Consider the following 23,086-nt stretch of genomic DNA (forward strand, 5'->3'; position numbering starts at 1 on the left):
AACAAAATTGTTATTATTAAGTACTTTTTATTTTTGATTCTTTGCTGTCACGGACTAGAACATTTGCAATTTAAATTTATTATTTTTTTTTTTATTTTTTCTAGTGTTTTTCTAAAAAAATGCAAATGCTCAATCGTGAAATATTTATTTGAAAGTTACTATTATAATTATTATTATTATTGAAAAGAGAATTGAATAAAAAATAATGAAGAGAGAACGTATTATGTAAATATTGGTTTGTTCTCTTGTTTGAATAAATAAAAAATCCGCTGATTAATAAATAAATTGTATGAGAAATAGGGGTTAAATATTTTATTATTAGCGGAAGTGTAGGAAAATGAAAGAAAATCAAAGTTAGTTTTACATTTATGTGGCACAAATGTAAACTGATATTTTTTGTTGATTTAATTATTTTTTTTTAATTAGATATTTTGTAAGTTTTTAAAAAACTGCGAAGAACATAATAAAATTAAGTGCGACAAAATAAAAAAAAAAGTAAATAAAACAAATAAGTCTGAGGTAATGCCTCGTAATCGTTAATTAATGAAGAAAAAAATATTTAAAAGACATTTATAATTCTTTTATATTAATTATTAAAAAAATGCAACTAATATAATAAATATATATAAATAAAAAAATTCCTCATTTTTACTTATTAATTTTTCTAATACGATTAATGTATTAACATTGTTATAAAAAGATTTATGTTTTGCCTTATTGTAAAATTATGTATCGTTTCTAATACGCTGTGAAAATATACATATAGATATATATATTTAAATCAATTGTATAGAAATATTTATTCTTAATTTATTTACGGCAGTAAAATTGAACTAAAAATGAACTTACCTTAGACTAAATTCTTCATTTCCGCAACGTATTGGACAGCAGCTTAAGTTCTAAATATAAAACTAATTTCTTATAAACTAAAGTCTTAATTATCTATTAATGGGAATATTTAAAAAAAAAAAAATTGGTATTCGTTTGATTGTTCTTTATTAAAAAATACAAACATCATTGAATTTATTGAGAAGTGATAAAAGCCTTGAAAATGAATATATACAAATTTATAAATAAATAAAAATAATAATCAAGCAGCTAAACATTTGATCTCTGAAGTATTACGATGTGTCATTTCAGAAACCCTAGGGGGTACAACAATTGGGTTCCTGAAATGTTTTTTGAACCAACATATCAATGCATCAAGATTATTGAACACTTGGTTGCGATATTTGAATCCCTGTGAGATAACAGTAACATACTCATGGTAACATCTTAATCGAGGCACGTACGACAGTAAAAATTTACCAGGATAATTTTTCGAAGCCGAAAAAATGTATGGAATACTAGCAGGATTTTTTCTCTTCTGTTCCTTTAATATTTGCTCAGCCTTTTCTTTGAATCCAAGAACCTCAGGGTGATAGTACTTAAATTTAAGTATTTCTACGACATTACTAGCCATTACGTTGATATATCTCGCAAGTATTTCATCCAGGTCTTCAAATTTTTCAGTGCCGATCCACAAACTTCGTCCCAATGAAAAAGAATTTGATTTATCTGTTTCAATTACATCAATGTACTGATAAATGTCATCAGTTACTTTCCAAGTGACTGTTAAATGATCGATTCCTTTGCTGCTGGGTCTGATAATAGCTTCCCCTTGATCCATAGTCTTTATCATCTTCTCAGCTTCAGCGAAACTTATATTGTGAAATGACGGATGGACAACAAGACGTGTAGTATAAATCGGCTGTTTACTTTTCCTGCTTTCTTTTTCTGCTCTTTTATCTTCTTCTTCAGCCTCTGTGTCGTAGTATAAGTCCTTAGCAGGTCGCCAGGTATTATTTACGTCAGCAAGATCGCTGCTTTTACTGGAACATTCGCTGCCGAATTGGTCTACATCAATTTTGATAATACGACAAGCTATCACTTGTTGGATATGCACCCGATCCTGAGGATTCGCGACATAATTATCAGATATATTTATAGAATTAAGGTATCCAGACACTCCATTGTCCAAACGAAGTCTAACGCCGACAGCTTTTCCTGGACAAGATCCCGTGTCAAAATGATTCCATACTTTAGTGAGTTCAACAAAATCATCCTTGGAACAGAATGGACACTTCCAGAGTCCAGTATCGTCATTTTTAACGGGGTGTGCTTGATCCAGTTGTGTAACTTTGGGTTTTTTGAATCTGAACCCAATAACTGTTGCCTGGACTAGTTTGCCGACGTAAAAAGTTTCTTGAGTCTCTTTGGTCAATAGAGTAAACATTTCTTCAGGAGATGGAGATTTATAGGGCACTCGTAGATCTTTGTAGCGGTAAGTTAATTCAGTTTGGACATCATAGAGAGTAGTAATTTTATTTCCAAAGCCTTGTCTCTCTAACTCGACGGCAAAAGCTTCGAGATCTAATTCCTGAAGCTTGTAGGGAGTTTTTATTATTTCTTCGATAGCTGTACCTGGATCTGCATTTTTGACCCCGTATTCCAGAGCATCGACGGCCATTTTACGCGCCCACTCGTACGTTTCTGGATGAATTCTCGTGCTGTCCAACACCTCAATGTAGATATCTGAGTTGTCGTCGAGAGTAGCCGTGTCTATTTTTATAAATCCAGCGCAATTCATAAAAACTTTAGGTCCCATATGGCACACAGTCACCAAATGAGTACGATTTTCCAATTTATTTTTTTTGCTTTTCAGTATTTTCAATAGAACCTGACTTTTTCTGGGGCCTAATCCACAAACGAATTGTAATAAATTTTTATTGTAAACTTTATTGCTGCTCAAGTCGACACCAATTTCATTGACTCTGTTGATAAATTCAGTATACAAGTCCACCAAAAGCTCTTCTTTTGAAAGTAAATCTTGAAGGGGATGGAATTTCAAGCAGAGCAAGTCTTCATCTGGATTACAAAGCTGCGAAAATTCCCCGAGAGGATTTTGTAGACGTCGCGCAAGTGAAATCGATTCTCTCAGTAGTGGAGGGAACTCGCGGAATTCAGCTACTCCTCTATTGCTGGTAGAAAATAACTTTGCTACATTAGAGTCACATATTTCAACTTTTATAGCAGGATACTGTTCTTTGACAGCAAGCTTTGCCAAGCATTCCCTGATGTCATTGGAAATTGTTTGAGCATCTCTGGATTCACCGCCAATTACTACAATATGAGGCTTATTTTTGCTGATGAAATTTCGCAGAGAAAGTAAATCAGCTTCTTTGAGATGTCTTTCGTTTTGGTTAAAACTATTCTTACGTTTTAACAAATGAGGCAATTTTAAAAAGTCAACGCATTCACCATCCGGAGCGACGATTGAAGCAAACGCAGCTTGATTGACATCTGGAACATAAGCGATTCCCATTGACCTGATGCCTTCTCCAGTGTTCCAAGCTTCGTCATCTTGGCCATTAAATTTGCATGTGTAGGGAGCAAATTTTATCCAGTTGAATAATTTGCGACAGCACAAGTACGTGATGGATTCCTTTGCTTCAGCGGTGATATTAGCTCTTAATTCATTCTTCAAATCTGGTATAACATATTTTTTAAAAGCCAATTCTACACTACCAGTACGTAAATCATTCCAGTCTTGGACATTTCTGTTGAATTCATCTTTGATGTATAGCTGCTTGAATTCACTGATAAAGTCTGAGCCGACAATGCCTTTAACGGTTTCGCTGAATGTGATCGTTATCAAACCATCAGCTTCAGCAGTCGATAACTTGAGCCACATATGATCAACAAGTTCACGAACTGGTTTGTCCTTCAAGTACTTCATGGTATAGATCGGATGACTTTCATCTATTCCTCTGATTCCTTTTTTAGTCGGGCGTACTGACAGCTTAGCACGATCCATGTAAATTTCACGAGCGCATTTTCGTACAATTGGTTCACGTGCCAGTTGGATGGCCACCATGTGCTGAACAGCTTTCAGAACTTCTTCTGTGGACTGGAAACTTCCCCCGAGATAGTCTTGCGCCACTACATCAGGATGAACTGGATGTTGATTGACTTCATGACGCTGATAATTGTCTTGTAAATTTTCAGCAAAGTGTTCAGGAGTGAGACCAAATTTTTTAGCAAAACTGCTGAGCCCGGCGCGGACATAAAGTGCGTAAGGTCCACTTCTGACGGCCTGCTTAAGAGTACAGTCATTTTTTTCAGTCTCTTCAGCATCTTCATCCCCAAGCGATGGATCTTCACTATTTTTTTCTTCAGCCTCCAAAAGATATTGTTGACGTTTCCTATTTTTTTCCTGTCGAGCTTCCATCTCCTTCTGTCTCAAGATTTCCTTCATTCGCGGAATGTCGCGACTGTAGTAGAGCATGAAATGATTATAAACGTCATTTCTCTCTTCGTTTGTTTGGACGTTCTTCAATCGCTCGATATCTTCGTCTTTGATAATCCTAATCTCATCTGGAAGTGACGCCTCAGGATTCTTCATTAATTCGTCCAATTGAAAATCTCTCATATTTTCAAACAACCTCAGCAATTTTTGTTTTCTCTGGTACAATTGACACCACTTAGCATCGAACTTGTACACTTTCCACAAATCATCGATATTTAATTCTGGTTTCACTAGTTCCTTGCGGTAAAAAGCTATAAAAGGAACTTCAAAGTTTTGATTGCGCATCAAATTCAACGCATTCTTTATTTTCTTCACAGTTTCTGGTCCTTTAGATCCTAAATTATTCATACCGCCTGAACAATCCGTAACTTGTTGCAAAATTTTTCGTTGTGTGAATGCATGCTTATAAATCCACTCTGCCTCTTCATCAAGCTCGTTGGAACCTTCAGGTACAGGAGTAATCGGCGTTGAGCGTAACTGCATTCTCTCAGGAATGTCCTTGCAACGGATCTCATGATCTAGGTCCGTATAGAATGAGCGTTTTAAATCACTAGGCTCATATATTTGGAAAATATTTTTGCCTGTAGGTTTTCTTGTACTCCTCTCATCTTCAGCTTCCTCATCTTCGTCTTCTGGAAACATGTCATCGTCGTACTGGTGTTGTACGGTGTCATAATCAAAGTCAACACCAAATATTTCCCTGGCCTGGTCCAGAGCTGAATCGCCTGCAGAAACATATTTCCTCTTGGGTATGGGCTTGTCATCATTGTCAACAATGAAATCATCGTCTGATGGAACACTTTGATCATCGTCGTCAAGATTGGATCCCTGATGCTCCGATTCGCGACTGGGACTTTGATTTTTAGTATCCTAAAATTTTTAATTATAAATTTGAATCCATGAAATAATTAAATAAAGTAAATTAAAATAATTATTATAGAAACTAAAATACTTACATCATCAATGCCATTTTCAAATAATTCATTAGCAATAGATTCTTTCTCAGTCCTTCCATTTTCGTCATCTTCGTCGTCAGATCCACCGGCTGGCATCTGCTTCAAACGTTTGAATCGTCGACGGTCAACAGTAATGCCCAAGTTTTCTTCAATCAAATCATAATCATCGTCCTCCAAACGATCATCAAAGTCATCGTCGTCGTCATGACTTTTCTTTCTTTTACTCCCGTTGACTTCATCGTCGGCTCCGTCACTTTTCTCATTTCCGCTGTTACGGCTTTCATCGTCGTCGTCGTCGTCGTCACAACTTTTTCGTCTTTTACTACCGTTGACTTCTCCATCGTCGTCACTTTCCTCACTACTACTGCTACTGCTACTGCTACTGCTACTGCTACTGCTACTGCTTTCATCATCATCTCCGTCACTTTCGCTGCTACTGCTTTCATCGTCGTCGCTTTCTATCACGTTATTCTTAAATCTCCTGTTTTCAACTTCTTCATACTCTTCAGTGTTCTTTAACTATAAATTAATAAAATAATATTTATTAAAAATAGTTTTCATTTTAAAAAATCACATTTCAAAAAGTCGCACCAAAAAAAAATTAATCTATTCACTTAAATTAAAAATTTATTTGACAATATTTAATTCAAAATAATTATTTGATCCACATTAAATTTAAAATTCGACTTAAATTATTTTTAAAAAATAAATAAAGAAAAAAAACTTACGAAATTCATTTTTGCAGCAATAATTTTTTGATGTAGATATTTTCAAAAAAAAAACACAAGTAACTTCTGTAACTACTATCAACTTAGATGTTAGAATAGTAACTTCTGTAACAATTATCAATAAGATAAAGTGTGATCGTGATCCTCAAAAGAGTACAGGACAACTAAACTGCATCAAGGTGCGAGTTGCACTTCAAATACCCAGCAAGTCCTTTTCGTTTAAAGATCCAAATTAAGGTAGAAGGGACACTTCTTACAAGTTCATTGGTCAGATGAATTTTACAAAATTTATGTGAATCTCATTAGTTACTTTAGAATAATGGTAACTCTAAGGAGACTGTGTATATTACAAAGAACAAACATTACGGCAGACTGGGTAATTACGCAGGTAATGAACTCATGACCCCTTGTACTGTATGAACCCTTACTTATTTATCTTGTAAGTGTTTTTAATCCTATAATGACTAAGAGTTTGTCTATCCTTAATTAACTAACCATTGGAGTTTATTATGTCGGTACTTAAATATTTTGTCCCTCAGGTGTGAAAAGGAAATAAATCACTAATTTACATCTCAGACAAGACGAATGGAAATTTTTTTATAGCAGAAGAAATTATTGGGATTATACGAGTATTTAAAATAAATAAATTACAAAATATGAGTGTTATTTAATTTTTAAGTTATCTTAATATATCAGGATATTTAGAGAAAAAAAAATAATTATTCTCCGTAAAATAATATTTTATATTTTTTCGTTTAATAGTAATGTTAAAAAGTAAATTTAAAATATATGTTTTCTATTAAAAGAAAATAAACCATTTTCTAGTGGATTTTTATGATTACTTGGATCGGTCTCAGGACATCTTTGACGTCATGTAGCCTAAGTGCTGTACAAATTGAAGACAATGTGTTTTCACTTGAAGACAAATATACATATATATATTTATTTTAGAAAACAGGAAAAAAGGATTTTAGGTCACACTGTAGAATAATTTTAGAAAATGTCAGTCTTAAGATTGGGCGGTCTTAAAAAAATTTTCGAATTTAACATTTATGATCACACGGAGAAAAACGGAGTTAAGAAATCTACGAATTTGAGACAAGAAGTTAAATCGCCGAAAAAATAATTATGCAGGACTGTAATTATTACTGCGATTATTGGTTTTATTGAAATTTTTGTGGTTTCGAGGCCGCTGCTGGGAATCCTACTCAATTTGAATTCCGACATCATTTTTCTCTAAATAATAAAGGAAAAGTTTAAATATCGACTTCTTATAGATCTTGTAAATAAATTTTAAAACGATTCTCAGGCTCTCTATCCCTCAGACAATTGCGCAAGAAGTATGCAATAGCCAGTAGAATAACTCAAGCGTCAATATGACAAGATTTAAGCCTTCTGTTTGGTAGTAATTTATATATATCGCGTTACTAAAACCAAAAGGGCGTATCTCAAAATATAGGCCCTTTTGGTTCTGCAGAACTTTACTTTTTTTTTTTTTTTTTTTTTTTTTTTTAATAAGTAATTTAGTAATTTGTTATATTTATTTTTTATATCATTTTATTTATTTCCATTCTTTTAATTGCCTCGAAACTTTTCATTCCCTGCTAGATCATTTGAATTTATATTTAAAATCCGAAATATTTTTTGAATTTATTGTAAATAGAATTTATAAAAAGTCTTATCAATTTTATAAAATCTTTTTGATAGACGAATGCGCATAACTTTTATATCTATATTTGTAATATATATATATATATATAAATATGAATATTAATTAATGCTCACATAGTGGCGTTGATTGGAGATACTTCAAATCACCATAAGCTACTGTATCTTTCCCAACTCCTTTTGGTAAGTTAGCATGCTTTGGTAGAATTATTTATTTAAATTTAATTATGGTTAAATAAAATAATTAATTTCCATAATTAAATTTAATCATTAGCACTTAATCCATTCGTAGGAGCTGTTGGTACGTACACGATTTTTTATTCCCTATTATTTTATTTAATGAACAGCAAAAATATTTAAATTTATAAAGATTCTTTGTAATTAAATTTAATATTTCTACAGAAAAATATAAAATCTTTATGAATTTAAGTTTATTATAAATGCCATCACAAACACATACACTTTAATTGTAATAAAAAATCCTATTTGTTTTATAATTACGCTTGATTTTTATACCTACTGAATTGAGCAATAAATTGAGTAATTAGTTATTAATTAATTAATTAATTAATTTTTTTTCAAATTCAGGTCAGAGAACGCAGTGTCAGAAGTGTACCGATGGGTCATTCGCATCGCGCGTCAAGGTCATCTTTAAGTGCTGGTACACCAGATAGTCTCAGTGACAATGAGAGCTCATTCAAATTGTCAACAAGAAAAACTAGTACTCCTTACAGAAGTGTCATTACACCAAGTAAGTACTCAATTAATCAGTAGGATGATTATATTTATGAATATACTTTATATAATTAAATTTAAATTAGGTGGCAGCCGTCCATCTAGCCGTCCAGCATCACGACCGGCATCAAGGCCAGCAAGTAGACCCAGTAGTAGACCAGCGTCAAGACAAGGTAGTAAACTACCAAGTCGATATGGTTCAACTCAATCATTAGATAGTACAGGTAATTATATTTTACTTTATTAAATATTTATTTAAGTATTTGACGTTTTATTTATATTTAATTTTGTTTAGATGAATCAGGTACTCCAAGTCGTATTCCACGAAGAACACTAGGTACAACTGGAACAACACCGACGTCAAGTCGACACAACAGTATTTCTGGAAGAAAATTAATTCCTCCAGTAAACGGGTCATCAACATCTCGACCTCGGACTCCCACTGGACTCGTAAGTCCTGCAAGCGGAGTCCCATCTAGGTAAGTTTTTATTACTTATATTTTTTATAAATAAAATCCTGCATTTAAATTTCACAGATAAAAAAAAAAACTAATATGCATTGCTCCAGATTTATTGACAGCGCAATAGATTTAACTGCATTATCAACTGCATTTAAAATTTTAAAAATAAATTAACACATCATTTATATTTATATTAATTAGCATAATAAAATATTTTAAATATTTAAAATTTAAAAAATAGTCGCGAGCCTTTAATTAAATAATTAATTTTTTACTGCTACTTTTTAATATTTTAATTTATTATTAAATTCGCTAGATTTTATTTAAAAAAAAAAAATTGAAAAACATAACAAACTGATCTAGAGTCATAACTAAAAATTTTTTTAGGCTTGGTTCGATTTATAGAACATCGAGTATCCCAACTCTTTCTGGTGCCGTAACACCAAATAGGTAAAGCGTAATTAATATAACTGGGAATTATAATTTATTTAATACGGTGTCGGGATAATAATAAAATAGGCTGCTTTAACTAATGGTTTATTTCTGATATATATATATATATATATATATATATATATATAAAAAGATAAAAATAAAACCACTTTCAATTAACATTTCCACTGTCTTGCTCTCTATAACTCTGGTGATGGTTTAGTCGCTCGCGGATTCCTGTGTACGTGGGACCAGATATTAAATCTCCTCAATCTACAACGAGTAATTTTTCAACTCATTCCACGCAAAGCAACCATTCTACAATTTCAACTGACTCCACTGGGTATGCCTGATCTGTCGCTAGTTTGTCATGTCCGTTTTCTTTCCTTGCATCATAAACTGAACTGATATTATTATTATTATTATTTTTCCCAAAACCAAAAAAAAAGTACCGTTTTAATGAGTGACAGCACAATTCCTTTACCCACTTTCAAATTATCAAATTATTTTTATTTAAAACAACCTCCGACTTTTATTATTATTTGTTTTTTTTTTTTTTTTTTTTTTTTTTGTATTTACCCTTACTGTTTATTTATCTAAATATCTATTTTATTTTGCTTTGAAATAATACTAACTCTCATAAATATATATCAGGGGCAGCTCTGTCTGTACCAGTTCAGCAACTAACTATTCATCAGCTATTAAATATGCTAGGTAACTAGCATCTGTCATTCATTGTTTAAATATTTACAAAATAATCATTTTTCAATTTTATGTCACGTAATCTAGCGATCCGTGGTCTTATTTTTAGTCACAATTTAAAAAATTTAGTTAAAGTAAAATTGACACTGAAATAATAATTTCTTAAAGTAGAAATTTAAATTTAAAAATGATTATTTTGTTTGCTTTATAAATAAATGCTTATAAAAATAGCTTGTAGAAAAATGTGATTGTCAAGAGTCTAAATGTCAACTGTAGTTTATCTTGGTGTAAATAATAATTAATTTATAAAAATTACTAATTATTATAATTAAATTATCTTAGGACACGAACACCTTCCAGTGGTTCATCGACGCCCTTGCCACCGGCGTCAAAATTATCGCGCAAACCTTCAGGAGCTTCAGATACTTCAGTCTCAGCTCTTCCAGTTTCATCACGCAAAGGAACCAAACCCACGGCCATTGATCAGAGAGCTCCATTTAGATTGTAATTAAAATTTAAAACTAAAAAAAAACTTTAAATCGTTTACGCGAGACGTATGTTTATATTATCATCAAAAAATTATCACAAATATCGTGTTTATAAATTAAAAAAAAAAAAAAAAAAAAATAGATTATCTTTGATCGAACTTTTCATACTGTTTTTAATCAAACGCAATGCCAGTAATTATTAAGAGCATCGCTAATAAATTGTTTACATTGTCTAAAAAAAAAAAAAAAAAACTAAAAAAAAATATTTAAAACGTAATTTTAAAAAAAAAAATATCGAAAAATAGAATTAACATATTTAAGTGTAGTGAAAATAATTTAAAAAATTATTAAAATTTCTATTTATCAAGCAAGTTTATTAAAATATATAAACTAACTTACATATTAATTAATATTGAGCCTCGTTTGACGAAATTATAAAAAGTTTAACGTTACTAAGTGACAACAGATTTATAAATAAATAAACTATTGTATAATATGATTTATTGGTCACAGAGATGAACTAAAGTCAGTTAATTAAAATATAAATAATAATAAATTTTTAAAATAAACTAACAAGTGTTCCTAATAGTACCGAATTTTCGTTACCGAACGAAATTAGTTCGTACAAACAAGCTAAAAAAGAAAAACAATCTCATTACACATTTGAATGCCATTTACATAAATAATATTTATAATTATCATTTATTAAATATTTAATTGTGTAATTAATTTACTTTTACTTAAAATAATTATTTGTTTAATCTTTATACTAAAACTTTGTTCCTAATTTTTTTTTCATATATTAAAAATTAAATTTAAATGTAATTGTAACTTTGAAAAGAGATTTTCTACGCGCGGGTACTGATCCGGTTCGGGGAAAAAAAAACATCAAATGGCAGACCCGCGCGTAGACTTCTGTAATTTTTGTTGTAAGAAAATTAATATTTACCATTACCTATTAATTTTTTATTGGAACAATTATGATCTGATAAAAAAAAAAAAGTTGAACTAATACGCGAGGTTGCGCTTAAGTTTAATGTTTTATTATTTTTTTTTTTAAATAAAATGTAATAATACCAATTGTCCTAAAAATTAAGAGCTAGAATATATAAGTGTTTAGATATTAACAAAATTGTTATTATTAAGTACTTTTTATTTTTGATTCTTTGCTGTCACGGACTAGAACATTTGCAATTTAAATTTATTATTTTTTTTTTTATTTTTTCTAGTGTTTTTCTAAAAAAATGCAAATGCTCAATCGTGAAATATTTATTTGAAAGTTACTATTATAATTATTATTATTATTGAAAAGAGAATTGAATAAAAAATAATGAAGAGAGAACGTATTATGTAAATATTGGTTTGTTCTCTTGTTTGAATAAATAAAAAATCCGCTGATTAATAAATAAATTGTATGAGAAATAGGGGTTAAATATTTTATTATTAGCGGAAGTGTAGGAAAATGAAAGAAAATCAAAGTTAGTTTTACATTTATGTGGCACAAATGTAAACTGATATTTTTTGTTGATTTAATTATTTTTTTTTAATTAGATATTTTGTAAGTTTTTAAAAAACTGCGAAGAACATAATAAAATTAAGTGCGACAAAATAAAAAAAAAAGTAAATAAAACAAATAAGTCTGAGGTAATGCCTCGTAATCGTTAATTAATGAAGAAAAAAATATTTAAAAGACATTTATAATTCTTTTATATTAATTATTAAAAAAATGCAACTAATATAATAAATATATATAAATAAAAAAATTCCTCATTTTTACTTATTAATTTTTCTAATACGATTAATGTATTAACATTGTTATAAAAAGATTTATGTTTTGCCTTATTGTAAAATTATGTATCGTTTCTAATACGCTGTGAAAATATACATATAGATATATATATATTTAAATCAATTGTATAGAAATATTTATTCTTAATTTATTTACGGCAGTAAAATTGAACTAAAAATGAACTTACCTTAGACTAAATTCTTCATTTCCGCAACGTATTGGACAGCAGCTTAAGTTCTAAATATAAAACTAATTTCTTATAAACTAAAGTCTTAATTATCTATTAATGGGAATATTTAAAAAAAAAAAAATTGGTATTCGTTTGATTGTTCTTTATTAAAAAATACAAACATCATTGAATTTATTGAGAAGTGATAAAAGCCTTGAAAATGAATATATACAAATTTATAAATAAATAAAAATAATAATCAAGCAGCTAAACATTTGATCTCTGAAGTATTACGATGTGTCATTTCAGAAACCCTAGGGGGTACAACAATTGGGTTCCTGAAATGTTTTTTGAACCAACATATCAATGCATCAAGATTATTGAACACTTGGTTGCGATATTTGAATCCCTGTGAGATAACAGTAACATACTCATGGTAACATCTTAATCGAGGCACGTACGAGAGTAAAAATTTACCAGGATAATTTTTCGAAGCCGAAAAAATGTATGGAATACTAGCAGGATTTTTTCTCTTCTGTTCCTTTAATATTTGCTCAGCCTTTTCTTTGAATCCAAGAACCTCAGGGTGATAGTACTTAAATTTAAGTATTTCTACGACATTACTAGCCATTACGTTGATATATCTCGCAAGTATTTCATCCAGGTCTTCAAATTTTTCAGTGCCGATCCACAAACTTCGTCCCAATGAAAAAGAATTTGATTTATCTGTTTCAATTACATCAATGTACTGATAAATGTCATCAGTTACTTTCCAAGTGACTGTTAAATGATCGATTCCTTTGCTGCTGGGTCTGATAATAGCTTCCCCTTGATCCATAGTCTTTATCATCTTCTCAGCTTCAGCGAAACTTATATTGTGAAATGACGGATGGACAACAAGACGTGTAGTATAAATCGGCTGTTTACTTTTCCTGCTTTCTTTTTCTGCTCTTTTATCTTCTTCTTCAGCCTCTGTGTCGTAGTATAAGTCCTTAGCAGGTCGCCAGGTATTATTTACGTCAGCAAGATCGCTGCTTTTACTGGAACATTCGCTGCCGAATTGGTCTACATCAATTTTGATAATACGACAAGCTATCACTTGTTGGATATGCACCCGATCCTGAGGATTCGCGACATAATTATCAGATATATTTATAGAATTAAGGTATCCAGACACTCCATTGTCCAAACGAAGTCTAACGCCGACAGCTTTTCCTGGACAAGATCCCGTGTCAAAATGATTCCATACTTCAGTGAGTTCAACAAAATCATCCTTGGAACAGAATGGACACTTCCAGAGTCCAGTATCGTCATTTTTAACGGGGTGTGCTTGATCCAGTTGTGTAACTTTGGGTTTTTTGAATCTGAACCCAATAACTGTTGCCTGGACTAGTTTGCCGACGTAAAAAGTTTCTTGAGTCTCTTTGGTCAATAGAGTAAACATTTCTTCAGGAGATGGAGATTTATAGGGCACTCGTAGATCTTTGTAGCGGTAAGTTAATTCAGTTTGGACATCATAGAGAGTAGTAATTTTATTTCCAAAGCCTTGTCTCTCTAACTCGACGGCAAAAGCTTCGAGATCTAATTCCTGAAGCTTGTAGGGAGTTTTTATTATTTCTTCGATAGCTGTACCTGGATCTGCATTTTTGACCCCGTATTCCAGAGCATCGACGGCCATTTTACGCGCCCACTCGTACGTTTCTGGATGAATTCTCGTGCTGTCCAACACCTCAATGTAGATATCTGAGTTGTCGTCGAGAGTAGCCGTGTCTATTTTTATAAATCCAGCGCAATTCATAAAAACTTTAGGTCCCATATGGCACACAGTCACCAAATGAGTACGATTTTCCAATTTATTTTTTTTGCTTTTCAGTATTTTCAATAGAACCTGACTTTTTCTGGGGCCTAATCCACAAACGAATTGTAATAAATTTTTATTGTAAACTTTATTGCTGCTCAAGTCGACACCAATTTCATTGACTCTGTTGATAAATTCAGTATACAAGTCCACCAAAAGCTCTTCTTTTGAAAGTAAATCTTGAAGGGGATGGAATTTCAAGCAGAGCAAGTCTTCATCTGGATTACAAAGCTGCGAAAATTCCCCGAGAGGATTTTGTAGACGTCGCGCAAGTGAAATCGATTCTCTCAGTAGTGGAGGGAACTCGCGGAATTCAGCTACTCCTCTATTGCTGGTAGAAAATAACTTTGCTACATTAGAGTCACATATTTCAACTTTTATAGCAGGATACTGTTCTTTGACAGCAAGCTTTGCCAAGCATTCCCTGATGTCATTGGAAATTGTTTGAGCATCTCTGGATTCACCGCCAATTACTACAATATGAGGCTTATTTTTGCTGATGAAATTTCGCAGAGAAAGTAAATCAGCTTCTTTGAGATGTCTTTCGTTTTGGTTAAAACTATTCTTACGTTTTAACAAATGAGGCAATTTTAAAAAGTCAACGCATTCACCATCCGGAGCGACGATTGAAGCAAACGCAGCTTGATTGACATCTGGAACATAAGCGATTCCCATTGACCTGATGCCTTCTCCAGTGTTCCAAGCTTCGTCATCTTGGCCATTAAATTTGCATGTGTAGGGAGCAAATTTTATCCAGTTGAATAATTTGCGACAGCACAAGTACGTGATGGATTCCTTTGCTTCAGCGGTGATATTAGCTCTTAATTCATTCTTCAAATCTGGTATAACATATTTTTTAAAAGCCAATTCTACACTACCAGTACGTAAATCATTCCAGTCTTGGACATTTCTGTTGAATTCATCTTTGATGTATAGCTGCTTGAATTCACTGATAAAGTCTGAGCCGACAATGCCTTTAACGGTTTCGCTGAATGTGATCGTTATCAAACCATCAGCTTCAGCAGTCGATAACTTGAGCCACATATGATCAACAAGTTCACGAACTGGTTTGTCCTTCAAGTACTTCATGGTATAGATCGGATGACTTTCATCTATTCCTCTGATTCCTTTTTTAGTCGGGCGTACTGACAGCTTAGCACGATCCATGTAAATTTCACGAGCGCATTTTCGTACAATTGGTTCACGTGCCAGTTGGATGGCCACCATGTGCTGAACAGCTTTCAGAACTTCTTCTGTGGACTGGAAACTTCCCCCGAGATAGTCTTGCGCCACTACATCAGGATGAACTGGATGTTGATTGACTTCATGACGCTGATAATTGTCTTGTAAATTTTCAGCAAAGTGTTCAGGAGTGAGACCAAACTTTTTAGCAAAACTGCTGAGCCCGGCGCGGACATAAAGTGCGTAAGGTCCACTTCTGACGGCCTGCTTAAGAGTACAGTCATTTTTTTCAGTCTCTTCAGCATCTTCATCCCCAAGCGATGGATCTTCACTATTTTTTTCTTCAGCCTCCAAAAGATATTGTTGACGTTTCCTATTTTTTTCCTGTCGAGCTTCCATCTCCTTCTGTCTCAAGATTTCCTTCATTCGCGGAATGTCGCGACTGTAGTAGAGCATGAAATGATTATAAACGTCATTTCTCTCTTCGTTTGTTTGGACGTTCTTCAATCGCTCGATATCTTCGTCTTTGATAATCCTAATCTCATCTGGAAGTGACGCCTCAGGATTCTTCATTAATTCGTCCAATTGAAAATCTCTCATATTTTCAAACAACCTCAGCAATTTTTGTTTTCTCTGGTACAATTGACACCACTTAGCATCGAACTTGTACACTTTCCACAAATCATCGATATTTAATTCTGGTTTCACTAGTTCCTTGCGGTAAAAAGCTATAAAAGGAACTTCAAAGTTTTGATTGCGCATCAAATTCAACGCATTCTTTATTTTCTTCACAGTTTCTGGTCCTTTAGATCCTAAATTATTCATACCGCCTGAACAATCCGTAACTTGTTGCAAAATTTTTCGTTGTGTGAATGCATGCTTATAAATCCACTCTGCCTCTTCATCAAGCTCGTTGGAACCTTCAGGTACAGGAGTAATCGGCGTTGAGCGTAACTGCATTCTCTCAGGAATGTCCTTGCAACGGATCTCATGATCTAGGTCCGTATAGAATGAGCGTTTTAAATCACTAGGCTCGTATATTTGGAAAATATTTTTGCCTGTAGGTTTTCTTGTACTCCTCTCATCTTCAGCTTCCTCATCTTCGTCTTCTGGAAACATGTCATCGTCGTACTGGTGTTGTACGGTGTCATAATCAAAGTCAACACCAAATATTTCCCTGGCCTGGTCCAGAGCTGAATCGCCTGCAGAAACATATTTCCTCTTGGGTATGGGCTTGTCATCATTGTCAACAATGAAATCATCGTCTGATGGAACACTTTGATCATCGTCGTCAAGATTGGATCCCTGATGCTCCGATTCGCGACTGGGACTTTGATTTTTAGTATCCTAAAATTTTTAATTATAAATTTGAATCCATGAAATAATTAAATAAAGTAAATTAAAATAATTATTATAGAAACTAAAATACTTACATCATCAATGCCATTTTCAAATAATTCATTAGCAATAGATTCTTTCTCAGTCCTTCCATTTTCGTCATCTTCGTCGTCAGATCCACCGGCTGGCATCTGCTTCAAACGTTTGAATCGTCGACGGTCAACAGTAATGCCCAAGTTTTCTTCAATCAAATCATAATCATCGTCCTCCAAACGATCATCAAAGTCATCGTCGTCGTCATGACTTTTCTTTCTTTTACTCCCGTTGACTTCATCGTCGGCTCCGTCACTTTTCTCATTTCCGCTGTTACGGCTTTCATCGTCGTCGTCGTCGTCGTCACAACTTTTTCGTCTTTTACTACCGTTGACTTCTCCATCGTCGTCACTTTCCTCACTACTACTGCTACTGCTACTGCTACTGCTACTGCTACTGCTACTGCTTTCATCATCATCTCCGTCACTTTCGCTGCTACTGCTTTCATCGTCGTCGCTTTCTATCACGTTATTCTTAAATCTCCTGTTTTCAACTTCTTCATACTCTTCAGTGTTCTTTAACTATAAATTAATAAAATAATATTTATTAAAAATAGTTTTCATTTTAAAAAATCACATTTCAAAAAGTCGCACCAAAAAAAAATTAATCTATTCACTTAAATTAAAAATTTATTTGACAATATTTAATTCAAAATAATTATTTGATCCACATTAAATTTAAAATTCGACTTAAATTATTTTTAAAAAATAAATAAAGAAAAAAAACTTACGAAATTCATTTTTGCAGCAATAATTTTTTGATGTAGATATTTTCAAAAAAAAAACACAAGTAACTTCTGTAACTACTATCAACTTAGATGTTAGAATAGTAACTTCTGTAACAATTATCAATAAGATAAAGTGTGATCGTGATCCTCAAAAGAGTACAGGACAACTAAACTGCATCAAGGTGCGAGTTGCACTTCAAATACCCAGCAAGTCCTTTTCGTTTAAAGATCCAAATTAAGGTAGAAGGGACACTTCTTACAAGTTCATTGGTCAGATGAATTTTACAAAATTTATGTGAATCTCATTAGTTACTTTAGAATAATGGTAACTCTAAGGAGACTGTGTATATTACAAAGAACAAACATTACGGCAGACTGGGTAATTACGCAGGTAATGAACTCATGACCCCTTGTACTGTATGAACCCTTACTTATTTATCTTGTAAGTGTTTTTAATCCTATAATGACTAAGAGTTTGTCTATCCTTAATTAACTAACCATTGGAGTTTATTATGTCGGTACTTAAATATTTTGTCCCTCAGGTGTGAAAAGGAAATAAATCACTAATTTACATCTCAGACAAGACGAATGGAAATTTTTTTATAGCAGAAGAAATTATTGGGATTATACGAGTATTTAAAATAAATAAATTACAAAATATGAGTGTTATTTAATTTTTAAGTTATCTTAATATATCAGGATATTTAGAGAAAAAAAAATAATTATTCTCCGTAAAATAATATTTTATATTTTTTCGTTTAATAGTAATGTTAAAAAGTAAATTTAAAATATATGTTTTCTATTAAAAGAAAATAAACCATTTTCTAGTGGATTTTTATGATTACTTGGATCGGTCTCAGGACATCTTTGACGTCATGTAGCCTAAGTGCTGTACAAATTGAAGACAATGTGTTTTCACTTGAAGACAAATATACATATATATATTTATTTTAGAAAACAGGAAAAAAGGATTTTAGGTCACACTGTAGAATAATTTTAGAAAATGTCAGTCTTAAGATTGGGCGGTCTTAAAAAAATTTTCGAATTTAACATTTATGATCACACGGAGAAAAACGGAGTTAAGAAATCTACGAATTTGAGACAAGAAGTTAAATCGCCGAAAAAATAATTATGCAGGACTGTAATTATTACTGCGATTATTGGTTTTATTGAAATTTTTGTGGTTTCGAGGCCGCTGCTGGGAATCCTACTCAATTTGAATTCCGACATCATTTTTCTCTAAATAATAAAGGAAAAGTTTAAATATCGACTTCTTATAGATCTTGTAAATAAATTTTAAAACGATTCTCAGGCTCTCTATCCCTCAGACAATTGCGCAAGAAGTATGCAATAGCCAGTAGAATAACTCAAGCGTCAATATGACAAGATTTAAGCCTTCTGTTTGGTAGTAATTTATATATATCGCGTTACTAAAACCAAAAGGGCGTATCTCAAAATATAGGCCCTTTTGGTTCTGCAGAACTTTACTTTTTTTTTTTTTTTTTTTTTTTTTTTTAATAAGTAATTTAGTAATTTGTTATATTTATTTTTTATATCATTTTATTTATTTCCATTCTTTTAATTGCCTCGAAACTTTTCATTCCCTGCTAGATCATTTGAATTTATATTTAAAATCCGAAATATTTTTTGAATTTATTGTAAATAGAATTTATAAAAAGTCTTATCAATTTTATAAAATCTTTTTGATAGACGAATGCGCATAACTTTTATATCTATATTTGTAATATATATATATATATATAAATATGAATATTAATTAATGCTCACATAGTGGCGTTGATTGGAGATACTTCAAATCACCATAAGCTACTGTATCTTTCCCAACTCCTTTTGGTAAGTTAGCATGCTTTGGTAGAATTATTTATTTAAATTTAATTATGGTTAAATAAAATAATTAATTTCCATAATTAAATTTAATCATTAGCACTTAATCCATTCGTAGGAGCTGTTGGTACGTACACGATTTTTTATTCCCTATTATTTTATTTAATGAACAGCAAAAATATTTAAATTTATAAAGATTCTTTGTAATTAAATTTAATATTTCTACAGAAAAATATAAAATCTTTATGAATTTAAGTTTATTATAAATGCCATCACAAACACATACACTTTAATTGTAATAAAAAATCCTATTTGTTTTATAATTACGCTTGATTTTTATACCTACTGAATTGAGCAATAAATTGAGTAATTAGTTATTAATTAATTAATTAATTAATTTTTTTTCAAATTCAGGTCAGAGAACGCAGTGTCAGAAGTGTACCGATGGGTCATTCGCATCGCGCGTCAAGGTCATCTTTAAGTGCTGGTACACCAGATAGTCTCAGTGACAATGAGAGCTCATTCAAATTGTCAACAAGAAAAACTAGTACTCCTTACAGAAGTGTCATTACACCAAGTAAGTACTCAATTAATCAGTAGGATGATTATATTTATGAATATACTTTATATAATTAAATTTAAATTAGGTGGCAGCCGTCCATCTAGCCGTCCAGCATCACGACCGGCATCAAGGCCAGCAAGTAGACCCAGTAGTAGACCAGCGTCAAGACAAGGTAGTAAACTACCAAGTCGATATGGTTCAACTCAATCATTAGATAGTACAGGTAATTATATTTTACTTTATTAAATATTTATTTAAGTATTTGACGTTTTATTTATATTTAATTTTGTTTAGATGAATCAGGTACTCCAAGTCGTATTCCACGAAGAACACTAGGTACAACTGGAACAACACCGACGTCAAGTCGACACAACAGTATTTCTGGAAGAAAATTAATTCCTCCAGTAAACGGGTCATCAACATCTCGACCTCGGACTCCCACTGGACTCGTAAGTCCTGCAAGCGGAGTCCCATCTAGGTAAGTTTTTATTACTTATATTTTTTATAAATAAAATCCTGCATTTAAATTTCACAGATAAAAAAAAAAACTAATATGCATTGCTCCAGATTTATTGACAGCGCAATAGATTTAACTGCATTATCAACTGCATTTAAAATTTTAAAAATAAATTAACACATCATTTATATTTATATTAATTAGCATAATAAAATATTTTAAATATTTAAAATTTAAAAAATAGTCGCGAGCCTTTAATTAAATAATTAATTTTTTACTGCTACTTTTTAATATTTTAATTTATTATTAAATTCGCTAGATTTTATTTAAAAAAAAAAAATTGAAAAACATAACAAACTGATCTAGAGTCATAACTAAAAATTTTTTTAGGCTTGGTTCGATTTATAGAACATCGAGTATCCCAACTCTTTCTGGTGCCGTAACACCAAATAGGTAAAGCGTAATTAATATAACTGGGAATTATAATTTATTTAATACGGTGTCGGGATAATAATAAAATAGGCTGCTTTAACTAATGGTTTATTTCTGATATATATATATATATATATATATATATATATATAAAAAGATAAAAATAAAACCACTTTCAATTAACATTTCCACTGTCTTGCTCTCTATAACTCTGGTGATGGTTTAGTCGCTCGCGGATTCCTGTGTACGTGGGACCAGATATTAAATCTCCTCAATCTACAACGAGTAATTTTTCAACTCATTCCACGCAAAGCAACCATTCTACAATTTCAACTGACTCCACTGGGTATGCCTGATCTGTCGCTAGTTTGTCATGTCCGTTTTCTTTCCTTGCATCATAAACTGAACTGATATTATTATTATTATTATTTTTCCCAAAACCAAAAAAAAAGTACCGTTTTAATGAGTGACAGCACAATTCCTTTACCCACTTTCAAATTATCAAATTATTTTTATTTAAAACAACCTCCGACTTTTATTATTATTTGTTTTTTTTTTTTTTTTTTTTTTTTGTATTTACCCTTACTGTTTATTTATCTAAATATCTATTTTATTTTGCTTTGAAATAATACTAACTCTCATAAATATATATCAGGGGCAGCTCTGTCTGTACCAGTTCAGCAACTAACTATTCATCAGCTATTAAATATGCTAGGTAACTAGCATCTGTCATTCATTGTTTAAATATTTACAAAATAATCATTTTTCAATTTTATGTCACGTAATCTAGCGATCCGTGGTCTTATTTTTAGTCACAATTTAAAAAATTTAGTTAAAGTAAAATTGACACTGAAATAATAATTTCTTAAAGTAGAAATTTAAATTTAAAAATGATTATTTTGTTTGCTTTATAAATAAATGCTTATAAAAATAGCTTGTAGAAAAATGTGATTGTCAAGAGTCTAAATGTCAACTGTAGTTTATCTTGGTGTAAATAATAATTAATTTATAAAAATTACTAATTATTATAATTAAATTATCTTAGGACACGAACACCTTCCAGTGGTTCATCGACGCCCTTGCCACCGGCGTCAAAATTATCGCGCAAACCTTCAGGAGCTTCAGATACTTCAGTCTCAGCTCTTCCAGTTTCATCACGCAAAGGAACCAAACCCACGGCCATTGATCAGAGAGCTCCATTTAGATTGTAATTAAAATTTAAAACTAAAAAAAAACTTTAAATCGTTTACGCGAGACGTATGTTTATATTATCATCAAAAAATTATCACAAATATCGTGTTTATAAATTAAAAAAAAAAAAAAAAAAAAATAGATTATCTTTGATCGAACTTTTCATACTGTTTTTAATCAAACGCAATGCCAGTAATTATTAAGAGCATCGCTAATAAATTGTTTACATTGTCTAAAAAAAAAAAAAAAAAACTAAAAAAAAATATTTAAAACGTAATTTTAAAAAAAAAAATATCGAAAAATAGAATTAACATATTTAAGTGTAGTGAAAATAATTTAAAAAATTATTAAAATTTCTATTTATCAAGCAAGTTTATTAAAATATATAAACTAACTTACATATTAATTAATATTGAGCCTCGTTTGACGAAATTATAAAAAGTTTAACGTTACTAAGTGACAACAGATTTATAAATAAATAAACTATTGTATAATATGATTTATTGGTCACAGAGATGAACTAAAGTCAGTTAATTAAAATATAAATAATAATAAATTTTTAAAATAAACTAACAAGTGTTCCTAATAGTACCGAATTTTCGTTACCGAACGAAATTAGTTCGTACAAACAAGCTAAAAAAGAAAAACAATCTCATTACACATTTGAATGCCATTTACATAAATAATATTTATAATTATCATTTATTAAATATTTAATTGTGTAATTAATTTACTTTTACTTAAAATAATTATTTGTTTAATCTTTATACTAAAACTTTGTTCCTAATTTTTTTTTCATATATTAAAAATTAAATTTAAATGTAATTGTAACTTTGAAAAGAGATTTTCTACGCGCGGGTACTGATCCGGTTCGGGGAAAAAAAAACATCAAATGGCAGACCCGCGCGTAGACTTCTGTAATTTT

The 23,086-nt window shown here is 31.2% G+C and overlaps 4 protein-coding genes across 4 annotated transcripts; 2 read left to right on the top strand and 2 right to left on the bottom strand.

Annotated features, from left to right (window-relative positions):
• Positions 1 to 1,090: 1,090 nt before the first annotated feature.
• Positions 1,091 to 7,262, bottom strand: LOC128668792 (transcription elongation factor SPT6-like). Its single transcript, XM_053742478.1, has 3 exons — positions 7,182 to 7,262; positions 5,305 to 5,823; positions 1,091 to 5,218 (listed from the first exon to the last, which is right to left on the bottom strand). The coding sequence occupies exons 1-3, from the start codon at positions 7,260 to 7,262 to the stop codon at positions 1,091 to 1,093; spliced, it is 4,728 nt and encodes a 1,575-aa protein (XP_053598453.1).
• Positions 7,263 to 8,276: 1,014 nt separating this feature from the next.
• LOC128668742 (uncharacterized protein DKFZp434B061-like) lies at positions 8,277 to 10,614 on the top strand. The gene is made up of 5 exons (XM_053742332.1): positions 8,277 to 8,451; positions 8,522 to 8,659; positions 8,731 to 8,914; positions 9,284 to 9,346; positions 10,373 to 10,614. The coding sequence occupies exons 1-5, from the start codon at positions 8,319 to 8,321 to the stop codon at positions 10,536 to 10,538; spliced, it is 684 nt and encodes a 227-aa protein (XP_053598307.1). The 5' UTR covers positions 8,277 to 8,318; the 3' UTR covers positions 10,539 to 10,614.
• Positions 10,615 to 12,735: 2,121 nt separating this feature from the next.
• LOC128668793 (transcription elongation factor SPT6-like) lies at positions 12,736 to 18,907 on the bottom strand. The gene is made up of 3 exons (XM_053742479.1): positions 18,827 to 18,907; positions 16,950 to 17,468; positions 12,736 to 16,863 (listed from the first exon to the last, which is right to left on the bottom strand). The coding sequence occupies exons 1-3, from the start codon at positions 18,905 to 18,907 to the stop codon at positions 12,736 to 12,738; spliced, it is 4,728 nt and encodes a 1,575-aa protein (XP_053598454.1).
• Positions 18,908 to 19,921: 1,014 nt separating this feature from the next.
• Positions 19,922 to 22,257, top strand: LOC128668746 (uncharacterized protein DKFZp434B061-like). The gene is made up of 5 exons (XM_053742336.1): positions 19,922 to 20,096; positions 20,167 to 20,304; positions 20,376 to 20,559; positions 20,929 to 20,991; positions 22,016 to 22,257. The coding sequence occupies exons 1-5, from the start codon at positions 19,964 to 19,966 to the stop codon at positions 22,179 to 22,181; spliced, it is 684 nt and encodes a 227-aa protein (XP_053598311.1). The 5' UTR covers positions 19,922 to 19,963; the 3' UTR covers positions 22,182 to 22,257.
• Positions 22,258 to 23,086: the final 829 nt, after the last annotated feature.

The sequence above is a fragment of the Microplitis demolitor genome, chromosome 10 (assembly GCF_026212275.2).
Source record: "Microplitis demolitor isolate Queensland-Clemson2020A chromosome 10, iyMicDemo2.1a, whole genome shotgun sequence".
Lineage (NCBI taxonomy): Eukaryota > Metazoa > Arthropoda > Insecta > Hymenoptera > Braconidae > Microplitis > Microplitis demolitor.

Bases quoted from the DNA above. Each gene is read 5' to 3' on its own strand.
- LOC128668792 (XM_053742478.1), bottom strand. From the start codon at position 7,262: ATGATGTCGGAATTCAAATTGAGTAGGATTCCCAGCAGCGGCCTCGAA. The intron at 5,824-7,181 runs GTAATAATTACA...ATTAATTTATAG, and splicing joins CAATAAAACCAATAATCGCA to TTAAAGAACACTGAAGAGTA. The intron at 5,219-5,304 runs GTAAGTATTTTA...TAAAAATTTTAG, and splicing joins TTGAAAATGGCATTGATGAT to GATACTAAAAATCAAAGTCC.
- LOC128668746 (XM_053742336.1), top strand. From the start codon at position 19,964: ATGGGTCATTCGCATCGCGCGTCAAGGTCATCTTTAAGTGCTGGTACA. The intron at 20,097-20,166 runs GTAAGTACTCAA...AATTTAAATTAG, and splicing joins CAGAAGTGTCATTACACCAA to GTGGCAGCCGTCCATCTAGC. The intron at 20,305-20,375 runs GTAATTATATTT...AATTTTGTTTAG, and splicing joins TCAATCATTAGATAGTACAG to ATGAATCAGGTACTCCAAGT.
- LOC128668793 (XM_053742479.1), bottom strand. From the start codon at position 18,907: ATGATGTCGGAATTCAAATTGAGTAGGATTCCCAGCAGCGGCCTCGAA. The intron at 17,469-18,826 runs GTAATAATTACA...ATTAATTTATAG, and splicing joins CAATAAAACCAATAATCGCA to TTAAAGAACACTGAAGAGTA. The intron at 16,864-16,949 runs GTAAGTATTTTA...TAAAAATTTTAG, and splicing joins TTGAAAATGGCATTGATGAT to GATACTAAAAATCAAAGTCC.
- LOC128668742 (XM_053742332.1), top strand. From the start codon at position 8,319: ATGGGTCATTCGCATCGCGCGTCAAGGTCATCTTTAAGTGCTGGTACA. The intron at 8,660-8,730 runs GTAATTATATTT...AATTTTGTTTAG, and splicing joins TCAATCATTAGATAGTACAG to ATGAATCAGGTACTCCAAGT. The intron at 9,347-10,372 runs GTAAAGCGTAAT...AAATTATCTTAG, and splicing joins GGTGCCGTAACACCAAATAG to GACACGAACACCTTCCAGTG.